The sequence below is a fragment of the Balaenoptera acutorostrata genome, chromosome 16 (assembly GCF_949987535.1).
Source record: "Balaenoptera acutorostrata chromosome 16, mBalAcu1.1, whole genome shotgun sequence".
In the NCBI taxonomy this organism is placed as follows: domain Eukaryota; kingdom Metazoa; phylum Chordata; class Mammalia; order Artiodactyla; family Balaenopteridae; genus Balaenoptera; species Balaenoptera acutorostrata.
Window position 1 is genome coordinate 81,622,362 of NC_080079.1, and position 18,689 is coordinate 81,641,050.

General features: G+C 38.7%; 1 protein-coding gene across 4 annotated transcripts in view; it reads left to right on the forward strand.

Annotated features, from left to right (window-relative positions):
- The window catches only part of BICC1 (BicC family RNA binding protein 1), a 305,324-nt gene that overhangs the window by 92,545 nt on the left and 194,090 nt on the right, over positions 1-18,689 (forward strand). For 3 of the 4 annotated variants that reach the window (XM_057531574.1, XM_057531573.1, XM_057531575.1), the window contains exon 2: positions 10,048-10,094. In XM_057531574.1, the coding sequence (XP_057387557.1) occupies positions 10,048-10,094 (47 nt within the window). Of the gene's footprint in view, positions 1-10,047; positions 10,095-11,347; positions 11,456-18,689 lie in introns of those variants that run through there. The other variant, XM_057531576.1, reaches the window with a different exon arrangement.

An 18,689-nucleotide genomic window follows, 5' to 3' on the forward strand; every position in this document is an offset into this window, starting at 1 on the left:
AGTTTTTTAAGGAACCTCCATACTGTTCTCCATAGTGGCTGTATCAATTTACATTCCCACCAACAGGGCGAGAGGGTTCCCTTTTCTCCACACCCTCTCCAGCATTTGTTGTTTGTAGATTTTCTGATGAAGCCCATTCTAACTGGTGTGAGGTGATACCTCATTGTAGTTTTGATTTGCATTTCTCTAATAATTAGTGATGTTGAGCATCTTTTCATGTGCTTCTTGGCCATCTGTATGTCTTCTTTGGAGAAATGTCTATTTAGGTCTTCTGCCCATTTTTGGATTGGGTTCTTTGTTTCTTTAATATTGAGCTGCATGAGCTGTTTATATATTTTGGAGATTAATCCTTTGTCCGTTGATTCGTTTGCAAATATTTTCTCCCATTCTGAGGGTTGTCTTTTCGTCTTGTTTATGGTTTCCTTTGCTGTGCAAAAGCTTTGAAGTTTCATTAGGTCCCATTTGTTTATTTTTGTTTTTATTTCCATTACTCTAGGAGGTGGATCAAAAAAGATCTTGCTGTGATTTATGTCAAAGAGTGTTCTTCCTATGTTTTCCTCTAAGAGTTTTATAGTGTCCGGTCTTACATTTAGGTCTCGAATCCATTGTGAGTTTATTTTTGTGTATGGTGTTAGGGAGTGTTCTAATTTCATTCTTTTACATGTAGCTGTCCAGTTTTCCCAGCACCACTTATTGAAGAGACTGCCTTTTCTCCATTGTATATCCTTGCCTCCTTTGTCATAGATTAGTTGACCATAGGTGCGTGGGTTTATCTCTGGGCTTTCTATCTTGTTCCATTGATCTATGTTTCTGTTTTTGTGCCAGTACCATATTCTTGAAGACTGTAGCTTTGTAGTATAGTCTGAAGTCAGGGAGTCTGATTCCTCCCTCTCCGTTTTTTCCCCTCAAGACTGCTTTGGCTATTAGGGGTCTTTTGTGTCTCCATACAAATTTTAGGATGATTTGTTCTAGATCCGTAAAAAATGCCATTGGTAATTTGATAGGGATTGCATTGAATCTGTAGATTGCTTTGGGTAGTATAGTCATTTTCACAATATTGATTCTTCCAATCCAAGAACATGGTATATCTCTCCATCTGTTGGTATCATCTTTAATTTCTTTCATCAGTGTCTTATAGTTTTCTGCATACAGGTCTTTTGTCTCCCTAGGTAGGTTTATTCCTAGGTATTTTATTCTTTTTGTTGCAATGGTAAATGGGAATGTGTCCATAATTTCTCTTTCAGATTTTTCATCATTAGTGTATAGGAATGCAAGAGATTTCTCTGCATTAATTTTGTATCCTGCAACTTTACCAAATTCATTGATTAGCTCTAGTAGTTTTCTGGTGGCATTTTTAGGATTCTCTATGTATAGTATCATGTCATCTGCAAACAGTGATGGTTTTCCTTCTTTTTTCCAATTTGTCTTCCTTCTATTTCTTTTTCTTCTCTGATTGCCGTGGCTGGGACTTCCCAAACTATGTTGAATAATAGTGGTGCGAGTGGACATCCTTGTCTCATTCCTGATCTTAGAGGAAATGCTTTCAGTTTTTCACCATTGAGAATGATGTTTGCTGTGGGTTTGTCGTATATGGCCTTTATTATGTTGAGGTAGGTTCCCTCTATGCCCACTTTCTGGAGAGTTTTTATCATAAATGGGTGTTGAATTTTGTCAGAAGCTTTTTCTGCATCTATTGAGATGATCATACGGTTTTTCTTCTTCAATTTGTTAATGTGGTGTATCACATTGATTGATTTGCGTATACTGAAGAATCCTTGCATCCCTGGGATAAATCCTACTTGATCGTGGTGTATGATCCTTTTAATGTGTTGTTGGATTCTGTTTGCTAGTATTTTGTTGAGGATTTTTGCATCTATATTCATCAGTGATACTGGTCTGTAATTTTCTTTTTTTGTAGTGTCTTTGTCTGGTTTTGGTATCAGGGTGATGGTGGCCTCATAGAATGAGTTTGGGAGTCTTCCTTCCTCTGCAATTTTTTGGAAGAGTTTGAGAAGGATGGGTGTTAGCTCTTCTCTAAATGTTTGATAGAATTCACCTGTGAAGCCATCTGGTCCTGGACTTTTGTTTGTTGGAAGATTTTTAATCACAGTTTCAATTTCATTACTTGTGATGGGTCTGTTCATATTTTCTATTTCTTCCTGGTTCAGTGTTGGAAGGTTATACCTTTCTAAGAATTTGTCCATTTCTTTCAGGTTGTCTATTTTATTGGCATAGAGTTTCTTGTAGTAGTCTCTTAGGATGCTTTTTGCATTTCTGCGGTGTCTGTTGTAACATTGCATTTTTCATTTCTAATTTTATTGATTTGAGTCCTGTCCCTCTTTTTCTTGATGAGTCTGGCTAATGGTTTATCAATTTTGTTTATCTTCTCAAAGAACCAGCTTTTAGTTTTATTGATCTTTGCTATTGTTTTCTTTGTTTCTATTTCATTTATTTCTGCTCTGGTTTTTATGATTTCTTTCCTTCTGCTAACTTTGGGTTTTGTTTGTTCTTCTTTCTCTGGTTCCTTTAGGTGTAAGGTTAGATTGTTTACTTGAGATTTTTCTTGTTTCTTTAGGTAGGCTTGTATAGCTATAAACTTCCCTCTTAGAACTGCTTTTGCTGCATCCCATAGGTTTTGGATCATCGTGTTTTCATTGTCATTTGTCTCTAGGTATTTTTTGACTTCCTCTTTGATTCCTTCAGTGATCTCTTGGTTATTTAGTAATGTATTGTTTAGCCTCCATGTGTTTGTGCTTTTCACGTTTTTTTCCCTGTAACTGATTTCTAATCTCATAGTGTAGTGGTCAGAAAAGATGCTTGATATGATTTCAATTTTCTTAAATTTACTGAGGCTTGATTTGTGACCCAAGATGTGATCTATCCTGGAGAATGTTCCATGCGCACTTGAGAAAAAAGTGTAATCTGCTGTTTTTGGATGGAATGTCCTATAAATAGCAATTAAATCCATCTGGTCTGTTGTGTCATTTAAAGCTTGTGTTTCCTTATTTATTTTCATTTTGGATGATCTGTCCATTGGTGTAAGTGAGGTGTTAAAGTCCCCCACTATTATGGTGTTACTGTCGATTTCCTCTTTTATAGCTGTTAGCAGTTGCCTTATGTATTGAGGTGCTCCTATGTTGGGTGCATATATATTTATAATTGTTATATCTTCTTCTTGGATTGATCCCTTGATCATTATGTAGTGTCCTTCCTTGTCTCTTGTAACATTCTTTATTTTAAAGTGTATTTTATCAGATATGAGTATGGCTACTCCAGCTTTCTTTTGATTTCCATTTACATGGAATATCTTTATCCATCCCCTCACTTTCAGTCTGTATGTGTCCCTAGGTCTGAAGTGGGTCTCTTGTAGACAGCATATATATGGGTCTTGTTTTTGTATCCAGCAAGCCTGTGTCTTTTGGTTGGAGCATTTAATCCATTCACATTTAAGGTAATTATCAATATGTATGTTCCTATGACCATTTTCTTAATTGTTTTAGGTCTGTTTTTGTAGGTCCTTTTCTTCTCTTGTGTTTCCCACTTAGAGAAGTTCCTTTAGCATTTGTTGTCGAGCTGGTTTGGTGGTGCTGAATTCTCTTAGCTTTTGCTTTTCTGTAAAGCTTTTGATTTCTCTGTGAAATCTGAATGAGATGCCTGCTGGGTAGAGTAATGTTGGTTGTAGGTTCTTCCCTTTCATCACTTTAAGTATGTCATGCCACTCCCTTCTGGCTTGTAGAGTTTCTGCTGAGAAGTCAGCTGTTAACCTTATGAGAGTTCCCTTGTATGTTATTTGTTGTTTTTCCCTTGCTGCTTTCAATAATTTTTCTTTGTCTTTAATTTTTGCCAATTTGATTAATGTGTGTCTCGGCGAGTTTCTCCTTGGGTTTATCCTGTATGGGACTCTCTGCGCTTCCTGGACTTGGGTGGCTATTTCCTTTCCCATGTTAGGGAATTTTTCGACTATAATCTCTTCAAATATTTTCTCTGTTCCTTTCTCTCTCTCATCTCCTTCTGGGACCCCTATAATGCGAATGTTGTTGCGTTTAATGTTGTCCCAGAGGTCTCTTAGGCCGTCTTCATTTCTTTTCATTCTTTTTTCTTTATTCTGTTCCACAGCAGTGAATTCCACCATTTTGTCTTCCAAGTCACTTATCCATTCTTCTGCCTCAGTTTTTCTGCTATTGATTCCTTCTGGTGTATTTTTCATTTCAGTTACTGTATTGTTCATCTCTGTTTGTTTGTTCTTTAATTCTTCCAGGTCTTTGTTAAACATTTCTTGCATCTTCTTGATCTTTGCCTCCATTCTTTTTCCGAGGTCCTGGATCATCTTCACTATCATTATTCTGAATTCTTTTTCTGGAAGGTTTCCTGTCTCCACTTCATTTAGTTGTTTTTCTGGGGTTTTATCTTGTTCCTTCATGTGGTACATAGCCCTCTGCCTTTTCATCTTGTCTATCTTTTTGTGAATGTGGTTTTTGTTCCACAGGCTGCAGGATTGTAGTTCTTCTTGCTTCTGCTGTCTGCCCTCTCCTGTTCTCTTTTTATTAGCTCTCCTTCAAAATCATTTCATCTAATTCAATCCTGGGTGGTCTTCCTGTTCCTCTCCTGCTTTCCAGATCTGTGCTGTCCAAAATGTTGGCCACAAGTCACCTGTGCACCTGCTGGTCTTGGACGGTCTCCTGGGGAGGCAGGGGGCAGCTTTTTTCTTTCCTCAGTGCTTCGTCTAGTTTCACTTGCTCATAGGGTGCCACGTGCAGAGGCCTCACCTCCAGTGCTTCAGAGCAGAGTTCCTCTTGCGAAATGGCTGCGCCCGACACTGCGGTTCAAGATGGCCTCTTCACAGATTTGAAGAATTATTTCTCAATTAGTTTTTGTAATTTGAATTTGGTTTTTTTCTTGCTCATATTCCACAAGGGTGAAAAAAACCCATTGCTTTTCAAAGGAATGTTTAAAGATATTCTATACTATATTTTAAATATGAAATACATAGTTCTTGTGTTTTTAGATTTGGCTGTGTAAAGAAAGCATCAGATGTTATGGAAAAGCATTTCAGAATGAATTTAAATAAGTTTCCATTTGCCCTGTGAAGAACTGAAAATCGAGCTTTTTTCCCCCATCTTTAATTCAGTAATTAACTAGACTTTCCCTGTAGTTTGGGGGACTGTAATAGTTTACACCTGTTTCAACTTTTGCTGTGTTTTTTGGCTGTGGGTTTTGCCATCCCGTATTTCTTATGAAGCAAAAATATGAAATAAAATAGGGCAAAGCATTGGAGAAATTATAATAACCATAAAAAATGAATTGTTCAGCTTAAAATATGAAATGCTTTACCTGCACATGAAGCCATGTTTCAGTAGTATTGAAGTAATTTATTCCTGGAGTTCTGTGTCATGAAAATAAAGACAGTTGCTTTCATTGGCAGGAATAATCCAGGGTTTTTACAATCAAACGATTAACTTTTGGAACATCAGGCAGAAGTCATATTGTAAAGACAGTTAGTAAAAGCCTACTAAATCGTTATGTGTGTGTTTATGTTACTGTGAGTAAAAAAGATGAGGGTGTATCAGTGTATAAGAATGTGTGAAGGCTCGATAGAACTGTTCTACCGCAGAATACAATCAGACTTCAAAGGTCAGGGCACGCCATGACATCAAGTATGGGTTGGCTCATTCCACAGGTGATGTTTCCCCCTCTAAACATAATAAAAAGAAAATCATTGGGTCAAGAAATTACCATACCTCCTATTTTTTCTTGCAATCCAACTCTCAAATGGTCTCCCTGGAAGCACCCTTTCTTCTTTAGTCCTAACAGTAGCTACCCAGCTCTAGTGTTGGGTTAAGAGTAAAATGACTAGCTCTTTAGTGCGTTGTCCAGAATAAGAATAGCTAAATTAAATTTCTAATACATTTAATTTGGATAGAGTTGTGACTGTGGAAAGATCTTAGGGAAAGTTGTTTCTAGAACTGAATTTCAATTCTGTCTTGATCTCACTCGTTGGGTGGCTTTGAATATATGGGCCAAGGTTGTAAGTTGAATGAAGGTCTGTATTGCCTATTTTGAGTCACCAGCATGGGACTTAAATATTTGTGGAATGAAAGTGAACTTCTCTTTCTTTTCTGGGTCCGTAGAATGAACATCTTATATGCCTGAGTTTATACTGAGAAAGAAATACTCCGCAAACCTCCTCCCTCCCAGTCTCTCACTTCTTCAAGAACAGTTGATATTTTAATACTGAGGAATTTAGAGTAAGTTTGAGAATGGAACTCTCAAATTTGAGCTCAGAAGGATCCCTCTTGGGGCGGGGAGAGAATACTTTTGGTGAAATGTTGCTCTCCCTTGATTGGCTTCTGTGGCCTTGACAGCTTTGTTTGGGTGGAGTCAGTAAAAGCCGTGCAGGAGACCCAGCAACCTGGGAATGAGGTAAGCATGCTCCCAGCAAGGACTGATGGCAGACTCACCATGGTTTGCACTGGAGACAGTGACTACCCCAGAGTCCAACCAGAGGCTTTTACCAGGTCCTTGTGGGCTTGGGAAATGGACATGTCTCAGGATTTAGGGGAAAATCAGGCTCAGATTTGGAGTTTCTTGTGTGTAAACATTTGGGATGAAAAAAGCCAGAGACTTTTGGTGTCAACGAGTCTGCCATCTCTGGCTCCCTCCCTCCTGTTCGCCCTCAAATCATAAGGTTGCTAAAGGTACAGGTTTCTGGTTAAGTTTTAGATGTTTTTCTGGGAACATAATTATAATTTGGGTCTAACTAAGGAAGTTCCCCCCCTTTTGTTCATCCAGCGATTGAAAGGCCATTCTATGAAGTCTGTTTAGCTGGACTTGGCATGAAGGGGCATTTCAAGGTTGTGACATAATGCGTTTGTCATGAGCAAAATAAGTGTCTAAAGGAAGTTTCTGTAATAAAACATTAATTGTATCATGAAATTGAAACTGATGAATTTTAGTTTGTGAAGAGGTTCCCTGTGGGTGAAAGGGGTGTTTATCTGCCTTGATAGGCCTTTGAAAATACGTTTGATTCTAAAATTTCTTTTAAAAGAAGAGTTCCCTCGATGTCACTAGAATTTTTTTTCCAATCTTTGTGCCCTAGTATGCAATTTTCATTGCCAAGCAATTGTGTCATCGAGCAGGGGTGCCTTTAAGCTATTTTTGGCTTTAGAGATAAAGCCAGCCCAAGAGGTAGCTGAGTTGAAGTGCCCCCAATGCATTTGTGTCATTAGGTTAGGGTGCCAACCTTTTATCTTCCGGGCCCCTCTGGCTAGGACCAACCAAGTTTGCCAGTTTATTTAGAAACAGTGAGCTTTGCTTATTTTGTTGTTGTTCAAAATTGCTTTTTATGTTCTTTCAAAAGCTTTACTTTTGGTATATTTCCTAGTTGGAGTGAAAATCATAATTTGTAGAGTTAACTACAAAGAATCTATTTGTGCAAGTGTGTGACTCACAGGCTCACGTCGGTTTCTGTGCTTATTTAGTTCATGCTGTTGATGATGTGGTATTTGTGCAAAAAGTAAAGTTAAAATGGTATTGGTGGGCTTCCCTGGTGGCGCAGTGGTTGAGAGTCTGCCTGCTAGTGCAGGTTACACGGGTTCGAGCCCTGGTCTGGGAGGATCCCACATGCCGCGGAGCGGCTGGGCCCGTGAGCCACGATCACTGAGCCTGCGCGTCTGGAGCCTGTGCCCCGCAACGGGAGGGGCCGCGATAGTGGGAGGCCCACGCACCGCGATGAGGAGTGGCCTCCGCTTGCCGCGGCTGGAGGGAGCCCTCGCACAGAAGCGAAGACCCAACACAGCCATAAATAAATTAATTAATTAAAAAAAAAAAAGTGGGACTCCTGATATTCATCCCACTTTAAAAAAAAATGGTATTGGAATTGTTAGTTTCCTTTTGCTGCTGTAACAAATCACAAGTATAGTGGCTTACAACAACATAAATTTATTATCTTACTGTTCTGGAGGTGAGAAATCAGAAATGTGTTTCGTTGGGCTATACCAAGGTGTTGGCAAGGCTGCACTTCCCCCGAAGACTCTACGGGAGAATCCATTTCCTTGCCTTGGCCAGCTTCTGGAGGGCGCCTGTATTTCTTGGCTTGTGACTCCTTTTTCCACCTTCAAAGCCAGCAGTGTAGCATCTCTGTATCTTTCTCTGCTCTGACCCTCTCCTTTTGCCGTCACATGTCCTTCTTCCTCCCTCTTCTTCTGTTGTCACATTGCCTTCTTGGACTCTGACCTTCATGCTCCCTTCTTAAAAGGGCCCCTTGTGATTACAGTGGGTCCACCTGAATAATTCAGGATACACTTCCCACCGCAAGACCCTTAATTTAATCACACCTGCAAAATGCCTTCTGCATATGTAAGGTAATATATTCACAGGTTCCAGGGATTAGAACATGACATCTTTGAGGGGCTGTTTAGCTGCCACATATTAGAATACAGTTTTTAATTTAGTATTTCTTTCTAGCTCTTGTTTTCATACATTTCCCCAAACTCTCTTTGGAAATCACAGAAACATGTACTCTGCTCTGTTTTTTTATTTTTTTAAATTTTTATTTATTTATTTATTTATGGCTGTGTTGGGTCTTCGTTTCTGTGCGAGGGCTTTCTCTAGTTGCGGCAAGTGGGGGCCACCCTTCATCGTGGTGCGCGGGCCTCTCACTATCGCGGCCTCTCTTGTTGCGGAGCACAGGCTCCAGACGCGCAGGCTCAGCAATTGTGGCCCACGGGCCCAGTTGATCCGCGGCATGTGGGATCTTCCCAGACCAGGGCTCGAACCCGTGTCCCCTGCATTGGCAGGCAGACCCCCAACCACTGCGCCACCAGGGAAGCCCTCTGCTCTGTTTTGTAAATGAAAACATGTCAATAAAATACACATTTTTACAAAATTATAGAAGATATCTTACATTTAACTGTGAAATTAAAGTTGGTGACGAAAGAATTTAGACGTTAATACTTACTACTTTTTGAGGGCAGAGAGGATTTCTTTGAATTTTGAATTCTCTACTTAACGGAATGATCTGCCACACTTATTGGGTCTTTAATAATTTTAGCAAGTGCCCTTGTTACACACACACACATACACACACTCGTGCACCTACAGGTAGGCCCCTTGACGGTATTACCCACTAGGTGTTTGGGGTACCACAGTGTTCCGGATTTCAGTTTCCAGAAGTTCTTGTTCCTGCTCGTTTCTCTGTCCTGGGCAGGGAGGGAACTCGTCCACACTGTGCCTGAATCTGAGACCTGGTGTTTGCCTTCTGAAAGGTGCAATTTGATGCTATTGCAAGCAAGATGCCATTAGCTCTTTGTTCCTGTCTCTCCACAGATTAAAAAGAAAATGTTCACAGAACCGTAAAACTTTTGCGCGTAAAGACCTGGGCTTGTCCTTTATTTATAGGCTACCATTCAGATATGAAAATGATTGTTCAAATGCAATGACCTTGAAATTAATCTCAGGTGAAATTTTGTTGTCTGGGACCTTCACCGCGGCTTTTTAACTCTCTTGTTGTTTTGTCTCTCTCGTAAATGTGAAAAAGGAGTGAGTTAAAGTGTAGTGTGTGATGCCAGCTGAAATCCAAGTAGATTATACAGTCATTGCAAAGCATAAAACTGAAATTGCTCTGAGTAGGCCTTGTCGGATGAGCCATCACTTGAAAAGGCAACCTCACGCCTGGGACTGATTACAGACAGGAGGTGCTCACAGCACTACAGCTGATTCTACTGGTAGTTGCATTTGTTCATGTATGTAGTTCCTTGACTATGAGAAAACAAGATTACTTTCATCTATGTGTGAAGATAGAGACTTGTGAGGCTTTCAGACAGAAAAAGGAGTGTGGAGTTATCTAAAGATGTCTGATTGATTGGATTAGTATTTTATTCTGTATCCATTCTGCGTTACAGATGAGGCCTATCGACAGGCACTGAGCTTTGGGGGAGCAAGGCTGGTATCTTGTTTACCTTTGTATTCTCATACCTGATACTCGAGAGTTTTTTAAATACATAGATTGAAAAACGAAACTATTTTAAATGTATACATTTTTATTTACAGCTGCTGCTGAAGGAAAAGGCAAAAGTGGGGAAGACTTTTTTCAGAAGGTAAGTCACTTTTTACTCGTGCCTTGGCGATAATTAAGGAGAAATGTACCTGTCTCAGCAGCTACACTGGAAGCCCCTGAAAGCGCCCCTTCCATAGGAAGGAGAGTAGGTTTTGATAAGATAGCTGGAGACGCTTGGGGCAAGGAAAGGGTGGTAGGCTGTTTGGGATGTAACCATTCAAAGGGGGCTCCTTCTGGGCAAATTTAATGAAGTTTTCCCTTGGAGGCAAGGAGGCAGTGAGGACTGCCAGATCTGCTGCCCAGATTATCTTCTTTACGCCTGTTTCCTCCTTCCCCAAACACGTACCTGGCCTAGGGGGCTGGAGAGAAGGAGTCCCTCACAGCTTCTTCATTTCTGGTAAGCATGACCATGGGCGAGGTAATAAAATTGGCAAAAGATGCACCATTAGACCTGCTTGCTCACGACTGGTAACCATGTCCATTCTGTCCCTGGCTGCCCTCCGGAAGTTCTGACCTTCAGTGAAGCCAGCCTGGCCAGTCATAGAGGGAAATAGGAGTGGAACTGATGGAAAATGATTTGAGATAGTGGGGAGAGCAGTTGATTAATTCTGGTTAGCTCTATTTTAAAATAAGTGTTTTATGTAAGGGAAGATGTCTGTCTTTTCAAAGAAATTGACTCGAGTTCCTGTTCTTCTTTCTTTTGTTCAGTTGAATTTATTATATTTGTGTGTTTGTTGTTGGTTTCCAGAAGGCATGTGTGTAGGAAGAAATACACAGTTTGTCCCAGAGTGAAATACAGCAGCAACTACGGATGAGGTTAAATATCACTGTAGAGGGTCATCAAACTTTTGGAAAACACCTGTGTGACCAGATGTGACTTTTACAGTCCTCCTCATTCTCTTGCCTTCTGTGTGATCTGTGTTTTTTTTTTTTGTTTTTTTGTTTTTGGTCAACTTCATCATTCATCTGCATTCTCTTCCAAGGATATTGAAAGCGAATATTTTCAGAGCTGATACTGGCATTGCCATTTCTTCATTCTGAAAATATTTGTTTACCACCTGCTGTGTTGTGCAACACACTGGAAAGACCAAAATGAGCAAGGCGTAGTCCCTGCCCTAAAGGAATTAGTCTGGTGTTTGATGATAAAGCCGCATAAATAGCAGGAAAGTCTGGGCCGTACAGGATTAAGCACTTGACTGGCACTTGAGGAGATTAAAAAGGACTTGTTGAGGTCTTTAGAAGAGTAGGAATTAGCCAAGTGGAGGTAGGCTTGGGTGGGTGGGGAGGGCATTCTAGGTGAAGAAACAGAATGGAAAAAGGCTCAGATGTGGAAGAATTCACGCAGCATTCATACTTCAAACATTTGGCCGGCATATGACATCGGAGAGTTCATAGTGCAAGGTGAGGTGTACTATCCTATATGATGAGGTACCTTCTTTGTTTGGGCGGCCTTTCTTAAAGGGATTTAAATTTTCAAAATTTAAAAGTGCTGTGCTGGCCAAATAGCATGTGCCAGACCACAGTTTTCCACCCCTGCTTTTTAGGCTCATGCTGTTGAAGTTTATGTACTGTGTCTGAATCCGCCTTCCTTGGCATTGTCTGACGTTGGTTCATGTCCAACTTGTACTCAATACTTGGGCAATTCAGAATACTCTGCTTTTAGCTGGGGCAGGCTTGCCACAAGGGGAAGAAAAGAGAAGACAAATAGCAGATTTGCCTTGGGTTGGCTGTGGTGGTACAGATAGACGCAATCTGTGGAAGGATTTTTTCTTTCTTTTTTTTCTTTTTTTGAGTTCTTCTTTAACTTGCAAAGCGATGTAAAAAGCAGCCTGTTGAGCTTTGTGTGACTCAGACATTTTAAAACCTGAATCGAAACACAGTGTATGTGGTCATAAAGGACCTTCATTCTTAGAAGATTTGCTAATATTTATCACTCTTTGCAGAGCCATATATACATTCCAGCAGTTTAAATGGAAACACATGTTTGAATCCAGGAACATGTGTGCATCCCACAAACTGTGCGTTGGAATCATAGATTACATTCTTGGTCACAGGTTAATGAAGTCTCTGAGTAACTAAATGGAGTACTTTTTAATATCCTCATTTTCTTCTTTTGTTCAATAAAGTATCTTCCTGATCGACAAGTGTCAATATAAGATTTGGATACTTACCCTGGGAAAAACCCTGCAGCTTACTAAAAGGCAAGCATCCCAAATTTCGGAAAAGTAATTTTCAGTGTTTTGACCGGACAGAAGTAGACATTATGGTCTGTCTCCAGTAGAATGAAGGAGCGGAGAAGTATTGAATTCTCCTCCAGGGACTTTCTTCTAGTCACACATCTTCCATTAAAATTAATGGCATTTTGGGAAACATTTGGGAACAAAAAATAAACCACATTGCTGGTCATTAGCATGTTTGAAAAAATGCTTTTCTTCTCCCAGGGAAATGCAAATATGAAGTTTCTATATGCTTATTGTTAGAATATATTTTGGTTTTTTACTCTGGGGTGTGTATCACAAACCAAAATTAGAACCTCTCTTTGAGCTGAGTTTAAAATTTGACTATCCTGACTTTAAAAATATCTAAGTCTGGAAGGATACCTCCTGGATTCATACTGGCTCTCCCTAAGGAGAGGATTGGAAGAGGAGGATGAGACTTGTGTATGTTACTTTGGTTTTTTTGGACCATCAAAATATATGTAAAATCATAACAATATGATTATAGTTACTATTTTCATTAGTAATTTTTGAAATTAAAAAATAAAAGAAAACTTTAAATATCTTTAAGAGTAAGAATGGGTAGATTTCTACAAAGGGTTGAAATTGTAGTTTAACAACTACTGGGATCACCAAATGTATTGTCTCAAATTTGGAGCTATAATTTGCAGTTGTTCAGTTTACTGTACACTTAGACTTTTGCCAGGAGTCACAGTTATTGTTTGTTTCAGAGATCTCCCTGGTTTTCTGTATACTGTTTTACTGTATGTGTTTAAAATGTTTTATTTACACTGATATTCTATTAGGGTAAAAGTCTAACCTGTTACAGCAGATAATGCCAACAATATCTTGCCTTAAAGAACAGTTCTTTAAAATTAGAAGCATCTTAAAAGTGCGAAAATAGGGGAATGGTTGAATAAATTTTGGTGTATTCACATCATGAAATTATATGCAATGTTTAAAAAAAACTAAGTAAATCTTTACCCACTGACACAGAAAGATACTTGCAATGTATTGCTGAATCAAAAAGCAAACATATAAATAGTATGATTGCTGTTTTGCAAAATACATATAAAAACAAGATAAAATATAGGTCTGAAATGGTACACATTTCAGATACATAAAACCATCAACAGAGAGCACACCTTTTTATTTTGTCCTTTCCACATAGTACAATTTTTAAGTAAGTGTGTACATCTTTTGTAAAATTTTTAATGAAACAATAACAAAAAGGAAAAAAAAAAGAACAGTTCTTTATTTTACTTTCATGTAACATTCTAAGGAGAGTATTCCCGCTTGGTGGGTGGCATTGTCCCAAGCTGTCAGTGAGAGACCCAGATTCCTTCTAAGACAGAGCCCTGCTGTTCCTTAAGGCACGATCTCATCTGTATGGTTAAAACTGGGTCATCACCATGGCCAGATGGGAGCTGGTGAGAAGGAGGGAGTGTGCCGTGGTCTTAAGGCAGGTCAGGTCTGGGTCTGGCATGTGTCACTTGTTCTCACATTCTCCTGGAGAAAACCCCTTTATGTGGCGTTATGTAACTGCAGTCATAGTGGTGGGAGGAGGAGCATCTGGAGGAAATACTGATTTTGCAAACGCTATTTACCAAAAGACAGATTAAAGAAAAATGAACGTGGTCGGAGGGTAATATCTCTGTGTGTTAAGGCTTTGAAACGTTTTGTATTATCCTTTGGGGATGCTCTAAAAATTTGTACCACAAATTGAGTGGCTTCCACACTAAAAATGGGTTGTCTCACCTTTCTGGAGGCTAGAAGTCCAGGATCAAGGTGTGGACAGGGTTGGTTCCTTCCTAGGGCTGCGAGAGACAATCTGGTCCACGCCCCTCTCCTGGCTCCTGGAGGTTTGCTTGCCGTCTTTGGTGTTCCTGGCTTGTGGAAGCGTCGTCCCCATCTCTGCCTTCTTCACATGGTGTTCTCCTTGTGTGTGTCTCGCTGTGTCGAAACATCCTCTTTTTATAAGGACACCAGTCCTATTGGATTAGGGCTCACTCTAATGATTTCATCTCTCTAATTACAACTGCAGTGACCCCGTTTCCAAGTAAGGTCGCGTTTGAGGTACTGGTGGTTAGGATTGCAACATATGAATTCTGGGGGACACAATTCAACTACTAATACCTTTTAATGGAGGAAATAAAGTTTGTAGAACATTTACTATAATTAGAAAAATTTGGTAGAATTGTTGTGTTATCATGTTTTGATACTCAATTTGATCTATAGATTTTAACTTCCTAATCATTTGTACTAAGTCGTTTTCTTTCCTTATAGCAAGTCATTTTTAAGTTGTCTATAACAAATACGTAATTAACATGCAAGAAAGAAAAAAAACATCCACTTAGTCATCCCACCTTTGAAGGAGAACTACTATTTATACACCCTTAGTCCTTTTTTCTATCTATATTAAAAATGTAAAGTGCTTTTTAATATTCTCTGATTGGCTGATGAGATTACAAATTAGACTCTTTGTATTGGGTACATCCCAAATGTTTTTCTATGTTGAAATTTGCAAGTTCTCCAGTAATTGTACTTTTTATTCTTTGGCTCTAACTATATTTACAAAAGGAGGGAATGGATACAACTATTGCTGTTCTCTCTAGTTCTTTGTCCACTTCTCATGGAACTTTAATTGAAACACATGGAAATGATCTGCCAGGAGTTTTACAGTTCTTTGGCCAGTTGTTCATGGCTTACTCACTGTCTGTCCTGTTTCCTTTAATCACTTCTTTTTTTCTTTCTCTTGTGAAATGACTACTTTTTTTCTTTCTCTTGTGAAATGACTACTTTTTTTCTTTCTCTTGTGAAATGACTATGGCGAGATCTTGGAGGGGAAAATGTGTTACAGTGTATTAGGTGGGGATGAGTAAAGTGATTGTATTACAAATGTGATTCATCAAAGCAAAATGCTTTAGGAATCTCGAATCCCAATGGCTGAAGAAGAGAAAATCCATTCGGCGTCATAATTGATGAAAGCCAAGTTTTCCATTACATTGGGTTATATACATTGTTTCACCACAAAGTACACATCACATATTTTAAAGTAGAGATATTTTATACCCTTAAAATGTGTCAGTTTAGAAAAGTGACCTTTGAACTATGGTTTTTCAGAAGGGCTTATCACTAAGACTAATATAAATAAGAAACTGTTTGATGGTTTATGTGGTATATTTTTATTACCCTCAAGCTCATGTTGTTAGGCAAATAGATTTGTCATTTTGAGACTGGAAGGTAGCAAGTGTTGTCTTCTGGGATAAATTGCTTGGAGGAATATCTGTCTCCCTTTGTACCTCGAAATGAGTGCATTAGTTGGTCTTAGATGGGGACCACTTGAATCTTTTTATTGGAGGGGGGGAGGCAGAAATCTCTAAGTATAATTGCTTCTACTTCCTCCACTGACCATTATTTTGTATAGGTTGAATAGGTCATAGTCCTCTGGTCATAGAAATAAGTTTTGATTTAATTACTTAAAAGTGAATTCACTTCATTATAGCCCATGATATACTTTCTCTAGCACTGAGTCTTTATGCTTAAACATTTAAAATCAAATTTGATTTAAGTGAAATTAGGATATTTAAGGTTTTAATCTCGGTATGTGTTTCAATAGGTAATATATTCACGTGGTTCACAATTCAGACATTCCAAGAGGACGTGTATATACAGTGAAGAGTATTTGACGTCACAGTTCTGAAGATGGGCTGAGGAGGCTGCAGAATGAGTGTTGATTTTGATTCCAGACTTAAATGTTGTCACCACTGGATGTCATCACAAATGGACAGTTAGGCCTTAAAGCCAACATTCAGGGACCCTGAGTTCTTATTTCTGATGACAGCATTATGGACTTGAGCATAAGTTTCATTGAGAGAGTCTGTGATCACTGTTTTCTCCTACAACTGTCTAAATAGGGGTAACTGGCACGTACAAGACTTAGAAAAAATGGACAACCCCCCAAACAGGTTATTCTGGTCATCTCTTAATTAATTAATTATATTTATTTTTAAAAATTAATTTTTATTGGAGTAGAGTTGTTTTACAGTGTTGTGTTAGTTTCTACTGTACAGCAAAGTGAATCAGTTATACAGATACATATATCCGCTCTTTTTAAGATTCTTTTCTCATATGGTCATCTTTCAGAAAGTTGTTAAGGGTAAGAATCTGTCCTGTTTTTATATCTTCTAATTTGCTCTCTGTCTTCTATCAGAGTCGAGCAGATAAGGGTTAGTGAGAAAAGATTAAGAAAAAGACTGTCTTAAGTGATTTGCTCATTCTCTCTTTTTCTTTTCTAAGTTCTGTCTTTGTGTTGACTTGAATACGAGGAGCCTGGGTGTCAAGCTCATATTCTCGAGCATGTTGTACAGTCACCTGTTGAGTTCTGTCATCATATCAGGTACTTGGCTTTTCTTTCGGCAGTCATTTCACACAACTGCTTTATGAAAACCACATTTGCTGTTTTATTCCTCTTTCAGCATCTACGGAGGTAGGGGATGTCATTGGGGTTCCTTTAAACTGTGTGTTTGATGGCAGTGAATGTACCCTAATTGCTATTGTGATTTTTTAAAGTGAATAATAATAGTTAATTTAAATCAATACCCTGTGAAAGTTTAGTCATTACTGGTTAAAATGTCTCTTGAACCCAAACTCAAAGCATTGGATCATGTGGGAAATCACATTGAGTTTATGATGAGATTACTATGTAGGCCTTAAAAATCATGTAAACATTACTAGGGCAGAAATTATTCCAAAATGTTAAGTGTCTGTCTCAGTGATGAGATTATGGTTGATTTGTATTCTTTCTGTATACTTACTATGCAGTGAACCCTTATTATTTTTAAAACCAAGATTAATCATCACCACCACCTCATGGAGAGAAACAGATCGTAATGGCTAAAGTAGGTTGAGGTTGCCCATGAATGCATAAATTATTGCCAATTTGTAGAACATAAAGTATTTTGTTGAAAGAAGTGTAAAAGGTCATTTGGTTCTGCCACCCATGAAGTACGGAAGTTCCTTCTGTATCTTCTACAACAGGTATAAAGACAGTACAGGTCTCAGATGTATATACAAGGCAGATCATTTTTAGTCAGTGCTGATTTTCAGAAAGTTTCCCCCTTTCTTTTCATCCATGTGATCTTTTTGTTTTGCCATTTGGAGGTATAAAAATTTTTTCGAAGATACTTTTTATAAAATCTGTATGTCTTCTTTTCTTCAGACTAAAGATATTTAGATTTTATTTATCATATAACTCAATTTTCAGATCCCTTACCATGCTATTCACTTTTAGGAGCAGGATTTTACATGTGGCAACAATATCTGGGTACAGTATTTTGGGTATAACCTGACGAGTACAGCTATAGTGAGGCCATGATATCCATGATACAGATGTGATCCAGAAGTAGCTAAAGATTATATAATTTTCAGGCACTGTTAATTGGTCACAGACGTGAAGAATTGGCTTTTTTTTTTTTTTTTTTTTTTGGGCCATTCTTCATCCAACTGAAGAGGAATGTTTGGCTCCAACTGTCATTACTAGGTGTATAATATAAATTAAGGATACTAGAATCCTGACTGACAGGTTAAAGCCCACTTATAGATAGCTCACATGCTCTGTCACTCTGAACTCTTGACCTGACATTTGGCTTGGAGACCATGTGGCAGTTAAGGTGGCCAGAACATGAAAGTGTGGGAAGCATCCCTTTGAAGGAGTTCACCTGGTTCTGGGACTGTGTAGTCAGAACTCCTGCATGATTTTCTTTCTTCATTACGGACTTCACAAGGTTACCTGGGAAAAGGACTCAACCACAGCATGACAGCCCATAAAATGACGGGGCCAGTGCAGTGCCTTTTAATGTGACTCCAGTGAATGCTGTGACATTTAGTAAAGAGCTTTAAGCTTGACTGCTTTAAAATGGGTTTACAGAAGAATTAGTACATTTAAAAATTGGGGGTGGTGGTCATGTCCTTTTCTTCTAGACAAGGATCTGAATGGTCTTCGATAGATTTTTTTTTTTTTTTTTTTCAGGGTCAGAGACCTAGTTGGTGGCAGCCAGGACTTGAGGAGTGCTTTTCTGACTTTGTTTGACCGTTGTTCATAAAATATAAATCATTTTCTGTAAATCGGTGATTATCATGCCGTCTTGGGGGGACTGTGCTCCTATAGTGAGAAAAGTTCTGTCTAAAGCTGTTAAGTTTTGCTGAGTAGGACTCTGAATTAGAGTCACTGTGGTGCATTAGAGGGACAGCCAAAGGGCTGAAGCAAATTAATACAGTAAAACAAATGGTATGGATTTTGTAGTCTTTTATATTTTGTTTAAACAGTCACATTTCAAAATCATATTAAGGTTGGTTGGTCTGATATTTCACTATTTTATTTTATCCAGGAGAGTTATAATAGTGGCTTATGGTCATCT